The sequence below is a fragment of the Miscanthus floridulus genome, chromosome 18 (genome assembly GCF_019320115.1).
Source record: "Miscanthus floridulus cultivar M001 chromosome 18, ASM1932011v1, whole genome shotgun sequence".
NCBI classification, from domain to species: domain Eukaryota; kingdom Viridiplantae; phylum Streptophyta; class Magnoliopsida; order Poales; family Poaceae; genus Miscanthus; species Miscanthus floridulus.
In genome coordinates this window covers 2,923,638-2,935,427 of record NC_089597.1, presented here as the reverse complement: position 1 = coordinate 2,935,427, position 11,790 = coordinate 2,923,638, and the positions used below count along the sequence as shown (strand labels likewise).

At 47.6% G+C, this 11,790-nt stretch overlaps 1 protein-coding gene across 1 annotated transcript; it reads left to right on the top strand.

Moving 5' to 3' along the window:
• The first annotated feature begins 4,815 nt into the window (after positions 1–4,815).
• Positions 4,816–9,898, top strand: LOC136522034 (two-component response regulator ORR22-like). The gene is made up of 6 exons (XM_066515816.1): positions 4,816–5,745; positions 6,514–6,666; positions 6,811–7,224; positions 7,322–7,398; positions 8,060–9,181; positions 9,489–9,898. Exons 1-6 carry the CDS (start codon positions 5,589–5,591, stop codon positions 9,558–9,560), a joined length of 1,995 nt encoding a protein of 664 aa, XP_066371913.1. The 5' UTR covers positions 4,816–5,588; the 3' UTR covers positions 9,561–9,898.
• The last annotated feature ends 1,892 nt before the right edge of the window (positions 9,899–11,790 follow it).

Sequence of the window (11,790 nt, the reverse complement as noted above, 5' to 3'; positions counted from 1 at the left end):
AACTTGGGAGATTGTTGATCGTCCTTATGGGTGCAAGCCTGTAGGATGTAAATGGGTGTTCAAGAAAAAGCTTAGGCCTGATGGTACGATTGAAAAGTACAAGGCAAGGCTTGTGGCTAAGGGTTATACCCAGAAAGAAGGCGAGGACTTCTTTGATACTTATTCACCAGTGGCCCGATTGACCACAATTCGAGTACTGCTTGCCCTGGCTGCGTCTCATGGTCTTTTCGTTCATCAGATGGATGTTAAGACGGCTTTCCTAAATGGGAAGCTAGATGAGGAGATCTACATGGATCAGCCTGATGGCTTCATAGTAGAAGGTCAAGAAGGAAAGGTGTGTAAATTATTGAAGTCTTTGTATGGCCTAAAACAAGCACCTAAGCAATGGCATAAAAAGTTTGATAAAACTATGACATCTGCTGGTTTTGTTGCAAATGAAGCCGACAAATGTGTGTACTACCGCTATGGTGGGGGAGAAGGAGTAATCCTGTGCTTGTATGTGGATGACATACTAACCTTTGGGACAAGCCTCAATGTGATTGAGGAAGTCAAGGACTTTCTGTCAAAGAGCTTTGACATGAAGGATTTGGGAGTGGCTGATGTGATACTAAACATCAAACTTCTAAGGGGAGAAAATGGTGGGGTAACACTTGTACAAACTCACTATGTGGAAAAGGTACTGAGTCGCTTTGGTTATAGTGACTGCAAGCCCGTGTCCACTCCCTATGATCCAAGCGTGATCCTGAGAAAGAACCGAAGAATAATGAGGGATCAGTTGAGATACTCCCAAATCATCGGCTCGCTAATGTACTTGGCTAGTGCAACGAGGCCTGACATCTCATTTGCTATGAGCAAATTAAGCCAGTTTGTTTTAAATCCGGGAGATGATCACTAGCGTGCTCTTGAAAGAATATTGCGCTATCTAAAGGGAACATCGAGCTTTGGCATTCACTATACGGGGTATCCGAAGGTACTCGAAGGCTATTATGATGCAAATTGGATATCTGATGCTGATGAGTTAAAAGCCACAAGTGGATATACATTCACACTTGGAGGTAGCGCTGTTTCCTAGAAGTCTTGCAAGCAGACCATCTTAACAAGGTCAACAATGGAAGCAGAACTTGTAGCACTTGATACCACTACTGTTGAGGCTGAATGGCTCTGTGAGCTCCTTATGGATTTGCCGGTGGTTGAAAAACCTGTGCCCGCAATTTCTATGAACTGTGATAACCAAACAGTAATTATCAAGATAAATAGTTCAAAGGACAACATGAAGACCACTAGACATGTAAAGCGGCGGTTAAAATCTGTCAGAAAATTGAGAAACTCTGGAGTAATAGCATTGGACTATGTCCATACGTCTAAAAATCTGGCAGATCAATTTACTAAGGGACTATCGCGTAATATGATAGATAGTGCATCGAGTGAGATGGGACTGAGACCCACATGAAGTTCTATCGTGGTGGCAACCTGTCCTATGTGATCGGAGATCCCGTGAATTAGGATGGTGAAACAAGCTATGGATAGACTGAGAGAAGAGACCCTTTTTAATAAAGGTCAATCTCTTGAGTAATGCACTTCTCTTTCTATCTGTATGGCAGGTTGGTAAATACCTCAATGTGATCCGAGTGGCTTAATGAGAAGCAAAGATGTCGGCCTACAGGGCATCTTAAAGGAACACACCTATGTGAGTTCGATTGCTAGTCCCAATCTATGAGATTTGGATGATCTCTAGATACTCATGAATAGGCCAGGAGTATGACTTATATGCTCCAACCAGAGGGGATGCTACAGGTAGCCTAGTATCAGTAAAGGAATCGAGTGAGCCTCACTTTACATAAAACTATCAATTCAAGGCATAATCCATTGGTCAATTGTAAATGAGTGTAAACTCCTTTTCTAGATGGATGTTCAACTTAACAGTCTCCATCGAAACACTGGTATATCAAACAAGCTCAAATCTGAAGACATTAACTGTGGACTTCTGAAGTTTAGTGGGGATTGTTAGATTAATTTGGGTCAGGCCCATTATTTATTCTAATTAATCAAATAAACTTCAAAGGCCCACAATTATTGTTAAGTAGAAAAGTGATTAGTACCATATGGGAAATTCACTAAAAAGGTTATCAACTTAAATAGTGAGTCTTAGGACTCTCACATAAACAAGTTGAGAGGGAGAACCGGGAGGCCACATGCGCGCGCCGCCGCCGCCGAGCCACGCCGCCCGCCGCGCCCACGCGCGACGCGCCGGGCCGTGGCCGTGGCCCGTGGCCTGGCCTGGTTTTGTCGCTTGGCCCAACCAAAACCCTAGCCGCCGCAGCCAACTCCCAACGCCCAACCACCCTATCTAGGTTCATTCTCCCGACAGGGCCTAACGGACAGATGGGGAATTGTGCGGCTATAATGAGGGGAGGGCGCCCCTGTTCCAGGTGTGCGAGACCTGACTCTTCCTCTTCCTCCTCTCCGCAACATCTGAGCGCTGAGCTATTCGTCTGCATCTCCGACCGGAGTTCCCTGCGCGCACAGGGAGCTTCGATAGCAGGCCTCCGGAACTTCCCCCGTCAAGCGTACCTGCACGGGTAGGCGGGGAATCAAGTTTTGGGGGAGCGCCGGCTTCCCGGCGCGACTGCTGCCCCGTCTGCAGTTTCCTGTTCGGGGGCTTCTGCTTCCTGACGGGAGAGTCTCGTTCTACTGCTCCGACGCCGCACCTGCAGGAGCTTCCCGTGCTACTGCTGCGACACCGCACCTGCAGGAGCTTCCCGTGCCACTGCTTCGACACCGCACCTACAGGAGCTTCCCGTGCCACTGCTCCGACACCGCACCTGCAGGAGCTTCCCGTGCTACTGCTCCGACACCGCACCTGTAGGAGCTTCCCGTGCCACTGCTCCGATACCGCACCTGCAGGAGTCTCCTGACGCGACCTCCTCTGCAACATGGTGGACACGAGGAGGACTGGTGGCCGCACCAACACCAACGACGGAGAAGATGGTGGCTCACTGTCCGCGGGTACCGGCAGTCCCATCCTAGGGTATAAATCTAATCCCACTGTGCGCTATTGTTCATATGCTATTTTGTTAGCGTTTTTAGCGCACTTGGTTGCTGTACTGTTAAATACTATCTGCAGTAGTGGTGCTGTTACAGTATAATTAGTGATACTGTTACTATTATTTAAGTTGTATTTATGAATTAATATAAGTCGTAAATTGACCAAACAACACATTCATACGCACGTCCTGATCCAAATCATCTCGATCGTAGCACAACATTCGATCGCACATGCACATCTAGGACGACGAGAGAGACGTAATGATGCACTAGTAGCTACCGTACGTGCGCGCGCCACATATCTATCTAGCTATAGACTTTTTTTTGTCGACCTAATCGATCGATGCCAATGCCATGCATGACGTCCGTCATCACAACGACGCGTCAACTTTTTTGTCGAAATCGATCGAGAAACTAAAAGCTAGAGCGAGGTAGCTTTGGGTACACGTACGAGCCGCGCTATTACGCCCTTGGATCCGGCAGAGCTTTTTTTTTTCCTCTCGTCTGGGTATGACTGTAGTATCTGTTCATGTACACACGCCAACCCTATACATGCATATTACACGTACACAAACAAATCTAGAACTATACTCAAATCACTGGATCACGTCCTTTGTGAGATCACCGGGTCCAATCATGGACCTGTAGACGACGAGGCGCGTCGCAGTTCCTTTATAGAAACACGCTAGAGGCAACCAAATTTATTTGGGGAGGAATCCGGTGAGAAAAGCGAGTTCGATTCTAGTCGCGCCGGCTGCCTGCCCACCGGCTGAGCTAGCCATCCGAGCTCTGCTCGGTTCTCGGTTCCGGCAGAGCTGCACAAGCACAACACAATCCATGCATGGGCCGGCGTAAGGCTGTGCAAGATATGAGATATCGACTCATGATCACCATTCACCGCGTCCCTTTTTCCCGCCCTGCCCAAACGCAACGGCCGGATTGCCGGAACATTCATAGCCACAATAAATCCCTCACTGTCAATGAACAGGCCGGCACTCGGAGTACAGTAAAGTAAGTAGCAGTGCCGGACAATGGCCATCGGGCGAGCGATCGATCGAGGACTAGAGCAGCTTATGCCCATGTTCGGTAGGACTGAAAAATACTGTTTCGGTTGATTGTTGTAAGAGAAAAATACTGTTTTGGCATGACGTAAACAGTGATTTCATGAGTGCCAGAACCAGCCAGCCGGCCGGCTTAAAGCCAGCCGAACACGCCCTATTTTGATCGTATTTTTCTTTCATATATATAAGAGGGTGCCACTTATCGGAGAAGCGCTTTTTCTCTACCAAACATGGCCTACAATACTTTCATGGCAATTCGGAGGGTTTGACAAAACATGCATAAATCTACTCTTAATAACTATCTAGAACCGCGTGTCACGACGGCGGAAGAGAGAAAAGGGAGCTCCGATGGGCGATGGCTGATGCAATGCAAAGGTCAGAAAAAATATCGTGTCCAAAGAATAATAACAGTTGTGATGGTTGATGCAACGCAAAGACCATGAAAAGTATAATAACAATTGTTATTATATTCCTTAGACGAGTCATCTTTCCTAGCCTTTGCATTGCATCAGCCATCCTCCGTAGAGCTCTCTTTTCCCTCTTCCTCCCCCGTGACAAGCACAAGAGCCAAACATCCCCCAACAGCCACTGGAAGCTTGTGGAGCGCGGGCCCCACCACCTCCCTGCATCTCCCCCGGCTGCGTCGCATTCCTCTCGCCGCTGCTGTGCCACCCCCACACGCTACTCTCACCTCTATAAATCAGCCGCCCACACGTTCCCCGCCACCCCCATCCAGCCAGCCATCCTCCCGCGCTCGCCGGCATCCTCACCACGAGCCAACCGTCACCGTCACCGCTGCCTGCCGATTGCCGCCGCGCTTGGGTGGCCGCCAGCCAGTGCTGTTCCCGCGGCCTGGGCAGCTTGCGTTGCCGTTGCGTGCATTCTTGGCCACCACCTGGACGGTCGCTGTCGCCTCCTCGCCTCCCAACCCCATCCTGCTTTCTTCGGTGTCGCTGTCTTTTGGGCTCTCCCCCGGCCCGTCGCTCTTCCTTCCTTTTGCTTTCCCACCTCCTGCCTGCCCCTGCCCCGGCGCTCAGCAAGCCAAAGCAATCATGGAGGCGCGGTGGGTTCGTTCCTGACCTCCGTCCCGTCGTCCGCCGCTGTCCCCCCCTCGTCGACAAATCACGCCGCGCCTTTTCTTTTCTTTCCCAGTTTCAGGTGTTGTTTTGCCACTAGCTGCTGCTGCTGGCTTTTTCCCGGCTTTCGCTTTTCTGCTCTCTGCATCATCAGCCTCCTCGCCCCTCCCCGCGTCGTCTCTGCTCAGCTTCTCGCTTTCTCTTCCGTTGGGAGCCGCGCCTCAGAATCAGGTGCTGCTGGCCGAGTTCCCCACCTTCCTTGTTCTTGCCAGGCATTCGCTCCAATTTTGCCCAGCCAGGCCTTCGAGCCGATCGATTGGGGGCACAAACTCTTGAGACTTTTCCTGCTTTGAGGCAGCTTCCTTGTTGGGTTTTGCTGCTGCTCTGACTTTGCCGGCGAATCCGGATGCTTCTGGGCGCTGCTGCGAGGATGGAGGAGAAAGGGGCGATCACGGGGAGGCAGCGGGACCAGTTCCCCGTCGGCATGCGGGTCCTCGCCGTCGACGACGACCCCGTGTGCCTCAAGGTGCTCGAGACCCTGCTGCGGCGTTGCCAGTATCATGGTGGGCACTTACTTGCTTTTGCTTCATCCATCCATCCCCATTGTCTTATTACTGTCCTATTATTATCTGCCGCTAGGTAGGCTTTCACTTAATTACCAATAATTACCACTAGTCACTTTGTACATGTAGATAGTGAAAAGAAATAATTGTGTCTGCACTGCAACTGCACTTTGTACAATCTGCACATCCAGGACACTGCTTTTGCTGCTGCTGCCTGCAATTTATCATGTACTAACCATCACTTAAATGTTCTCTGCGGCCTGCTATACATACCACATGCGGAGTAAGGGGTGTTCGGTTACAGATACTAAAGTTTAGTCTGGTCCTGTCATATCAGACGTTCGGATGTTAATTAGGAGGACTAACCATAAGTTAATTATAAAACTAATTACGCATATGGAGACTAATTTACGAGATAAATCTATTAAGCCTAATCAATCCATCATCATCACATATTTACTGTAGCACCACATTGTTAAATCATGGACTAATTAGGCTTAATAGATTCGTCTCGCAAATTAGTCTCAATCTGTGCAATTAGTTTTATAATTAGTCTATATTTAATACTCTAAATTAGTGTCCAAATATCCGATATGACATGGACTAAAATTTAGTCCGTGGAACCCCAACACCCCCTAAATTTTTTCCTTCCACGATCTGACATGTTTGTCGCTGGGGCATGCTGCTAATGCAACTCATTATTATCTCATTACTGATTAGACTGTTGTAATAAAATGATAATAAGAGTGCCCTGTGCTTCATTGACAGTAACAACGACCAACCAGGCCATCACTGCGCTGAAGCTGCTAAGGGAAAACAGGGACATGTTTGATCTGGTTATCAGTGACGTGCACATGCCCGACATGGACGGATTCAAGCTCCTTGAGCTTGTAGGGCTTGAGATGGACCTACCTGTCATAAGTAAGCTTCAAATGTTCCTATTCTGTTCGTTCAAAAGATAAATTCCTGTTCTAGCCAAGCGCTCTTGAGAGTGACAGGGGCTTGCTGAGTAATGCTGTTTCCACATGTAAAATGTGGATGCTAATCATGTACATTCTGTGGCAGTGTTGTCAGTGAACGGGGAGACGAAATCTGTGATGAAGGGGATAACTCACGGCGCTTGTGACTATCTCCTAAAACCTGTTCGTATCGAAGAGCTTAGGAACATATGGCAGCACGTTGTCAGGAGGAAGTTCAGTAAGCGCGAACGCAGCAATCTTGACATCTACAAAGATTTCAACAAGTTACCAAGCACAGATCCATGCCACGGCCACAATCAGATCATTGCTGGGGCTTCTGACCTGAGTGGGAGGATCAGCAAGAAGAGGAAGGAAATGCATAGCGACGAGGAAGATGACGGCGAGGAGAATGATTTCCAAGAAGGTGATGAACCCTCGGCAGCTAAGAAGCCAAGAGTTGTTTGGTCAGTTGAACTGCATCGAAAATTTGTTGCGGCTGTCAACCAGCTTGGAATTGATAGTAAGAACTGTCAGCCCTCCCTTTTGCTTTATGTTATTGTCCTTACATATTGCAGCAACTCATTTATGTTTTGTCCTTTATTTTGCTGTTGTTGCAGAAGCTGTACCAAAAAGAATTCTTGACCTTATGAATGTGGAGAAACTCACCAGGGAAAATGTCGCGAGCCATCTACAGGTATGGCATTGGCATGCACTCCTAGCATTAATTGCTGTTACTGCTTTACTTCCTCCTCTGTCTATTTTTTAGCCTGTGATGCATATGAACCAAAACCTTAATGGGAAGTGGGTCCAGCATCATGAGCCAAACCATCAGCTTTTTTATTGTTATAAAATATTCACTTACTTACTTAACTATCGATGAAACCAAGTGTTGCTTACCATAGCTTAGCTTTGTGTTATGGCTGGTGCTAAAATACCATGCCGATGAGTAGATTGAGGTTTTATACAAACTAGTACAAATTTTCAGATTGGTTGTATACATAGTACAAAGTACAAGTTTACCTCATTTGCTTATGTGTCCAATTTTACCACCCTCTATCTACCATTTACCTTTAGTAAAAAAAAAAGTAGTGGACTAAGTTGGAAAACAGTCACCTACTTATCTCATGCGGGGTATGAAAGTTATATCATGCATGCATATTAGATATAATAGGAAGGTATTGTCCTTGTATATACTATTACCTCTTCGAAGGTAGTATGTGACAATTGCTATTCAGATCGACGATTCACAGTTATTTGGGTGTACTATAGCAAGACCCTATATAAATTGTGGTACATACTTATGTTAATGCCTAATCAGTTAGTGTTGTGTGATATAACTGTTAGTGTTAGTGCAGAAATATAGGCTCTATCTCAAACGGTTGAGTGCTGTGGCGTCACAACAAGCTAGCATTGTTGCCGCTTTTGGAGGTAGAGACCCCTCATTTCTTCACATGGGAGCCTTTGAAGGCCTTCAGAGTTATCAACCTTTTGCCCCCTGTGCTGCTCTATCATCCTTCAGCCCACACGGTTTGCTAGGTAGAACTAGTGCTGCAACATTCGGGGTTCCAGAACTTGCTCCTGCCATGACAGTTCAAACTGCTACCAACAATGGCATAATAAGTCACTGTGCTGGTGATGCAAACAATTTTCAACTCTCTGGTTTACAAGAAAACCAACAGGCAAATTTGGGACAAGGCTCGGCCACATCTCTTGGGCTGCCCCAACTCCAACAGAAGTGGATCCAGCAAGAAACTAATGATTTATCTGCTGTCTTTTCTGGGAGTGCACTGGCTAACACTCTGTCTGGTGCACTACAGAGAGTTACAAGCAGTCCATTGCCACCACAAGAACTTTTGGAGAGCGCACAAACCAAAGTTAGCGCCCAGCCACCAATAACAATGCCATCTGTGAGTTCAGAATTTGTTGAAAGGACTGTTGGAGTCTCGGCTAATTTGCAGGACTCTAGTATATCACAGCAGGGTGCTCTTCCAATAAATGATGGATTTACTGCTGACAAATTACAGTTGCATGATCCATTTGATAGCACTGGTGGAACAAAATTTTCGGTAAACATGCCTGTTTGTCCTTCTGGTAGCCATACAACATCCAGCAATGCCAAGGGTGGTGCTAGTTCTTGCAGTACAGTGCTGCTCGCTCCTGATACTGGGAGACATCCAAACTATTTGCAGTTTGGAGTTGCAGGCAACTCTAGACATGTCATGAATGAAATTAAACAGGACCATCTACATCAAGGATTGAGCACTGGTAGTTTCAACCATAATTTTGGAGCCTGTATGACTGAACAGATAAATCCAAATGTGCCATATCTTATGCCACAAATGAAGCCTAACACCATGGCATCAGAAGATAAACTGAAGCAGAGGAATATTTATGATTTGGGGATTCCAAAGCTCCATGGTGGTTTTAGCTCTAGTAGCTGCAATTTTGATGATCTTCTCAATTCCATGATCAAAGCGGTATGGACCCTTAGATGTCATTGTTCTTTCTATTTGTTTTTATAAAATTCCTACAGCTTTTCTACATGAATATTTTAACTAGTACTAGTAGGTTCAATGCTTTTTCTGTAGTCTTCACTCTTAATTTTGCAAGTTACAAAGCCTTCCCTAACTTCAGGAATACCTATCTGACATTTTGACCCACTGAAAGTACTTGATGAAATGTTACACTCTTGTAAAAGAAAAATTGTAGAGCCAAGGGACCCCACAGAATATATATGATCCTTCAAATCCGATTTATTGAAGCCTTGTTTTTATTCTAATGCAGGAGAAGGATGATCTCTCATTCACGGATAACGACTTGGGGTGCGACTTCTTTCCACTTGGTGCTTGCATATGAGGCCTCTTAATAATCCCTCGTGCAGATTGGTCCTCTATAGCTTAATAATCCCTCGTGCAGATTGGTCCTCTATAGGATGGGTCGATGGGTGGAGATTGTAAAGTACACAATTTAGGAGCATTAGCCAGTTATGCTACCTGATGTGTTACTATGCCTGGTACTGTGCACACTAGAAATACTAGGAATACAAATAGCTAAGGATATGGCTTGTAATCTGCACTTTCTCGTTTTCGAAAGGGAAATGGAAGTGATTATGGTTAGGTAAAAAGGAGCAAGTGTAATGCTCCAACTTCATATCATCATCATCTTCAGATTTACCAAATTTTGTTTCCATGCGACATGCCGACATTTGTGCAAAAGTTGGAGCCCTAAGACAGCACCATTGTGTTCGCAAAAAAAAAAGACAGCACCATCGTGCAGATGACATTATAACCTGATTTGATTTCATTGACTTTCCAGAAGAATGGAAAAAAAAACTTTGTAGATGAGAAGTAAAATCCAGATGCTCTTGATCTGGTTACGACAGGAACTAAAATGAAGCAAATACAGATGAGAAGTAAAATCCAGATGCACCTGAGACACCATTGTTTAACTGCTAAAAAACTGCTAAAAGATACAAGTTGCTGATGAACCCTATGTTAGTTGATCTCCACCGATAGGCCCAACGGCCTATTGGGCCCTATCTCTGCTCCCTGATCGGGGGAGCCCAACCCTAATTCGGTTGGAGGGCCCCTGTCGCACAGCACACATAAAAGGAAGGTGGGGGTGAGGGCTCGGACTACGAGGTTGACCGGAGCCGCCACACCCACCTACACAGAAACCCTAATACCGATCTAAAGAGCTGCTGCCAGCGACGGGATGTGCCCCAACCACCGCCGTCGCCCCTGCAGGTCTACACCGGCACCTCTGCAGCCCCACTGTATCGCCACCTCTCCTCTTCACCACCACGCCGAGCACTGGCGTCCGCGAGGATGCATCCACGGCGGCATCGGCGTCCACGCTGCCGCTGCGGTGAAGCTCCTCACCGGTCGAGGAGCCTAACTACGGATCTACGGGTTACACAAAAGGTACTCACGTAGATTCTAACAATGGTACCAGAGCCAGGTTACAAGTATGTAACCCTAACCCTAACCGGGTAAAAGCAAAGAAAAGGGACCGGGGGTGGCGGATTTCATTGGAACCCGGTCACCACTGCCACCGCGCAAGGGGGGAAAGACCAGATCCGTGTTCGGATCAGAGAAGAATAAGAAAAGTAAACAAGATCCATTCGGATCGTAGAAAAGGAAGGGCCCTCGGCACTTGAAACCCTAACTGGGTTAAAGAATGGATGAAAAGAAAGAAAATGTTTCGGCCTTAAGATGAACAAAGCCGAACCCTAAATCCAAAAGAGAAAAGAAAGAAAAGAAAACAGAACCGAACCCTATATCCATTCGGATGTCAAAGAAAAGAAAGGAGAACCTAACCCTAGATCCATTTGGATGTCAAAGAAAAGAAAAGGAAGAACAACTCAAATCCGAAGGGGAAGGAAGAAGAAAAGAAACCCCAGATCCAAACCCTAATACCCCATTACCGGTTCGGATAGAAGGAAAACGAGATCCAAATCGAAAAGAAGGGGATGGGAAAGGAGAAAGGGAAGGGGACGGAACCGTCCTTTCACCGACGCGGGAGAAGTGCCGAGCGGGGGCAGTTGCTCGCCGGCTCGGTCAAGGGGGCGCCGCGGCCAGGCCGCTCGACGGCGGCGTGCTCACCAGTCGGGGAGCACGCGCGCCGGCGAGGGGGCCGGCGACGGCGCCGTGGCTCGCTGCTCCACCTCGGTCACTCGCTCGGTTGTCATCGCTGCGGCTGAGAGAGGAGTGGAGAGCGGCGAAGAGAGAAAGAAGAGAGAGAGAGAGAGAGAGAGAGAGAGAGAGAGAGAGAGAGAGAGAGCGGCGAAGAAAGAATAAGTTAGGGTTTTGGAGGGCGCAGCCGCGGGGGGTTTTGTTCGCCCTATCCGCGCGCGCGACCGTCCGATCAGACAGACGGCGCAGATTCACCGGGCCGGCTTTCAGCCCAGGCGGGTGCGCGCGCCAGGCCGAATTCCCGGCCCAGGCCCAGGTTGCGGCCTGGGCGCGGGGGAGCGCGCGGGAAAGGGCGCAAACGGCTGTGGGCCGTGTGCCGTTTCTGATGCTATGGGCCGAAACAGTAAACCATGAGCCCAGTTTCGTTTTTTTTCTTTTTCCTAGAAAATTGA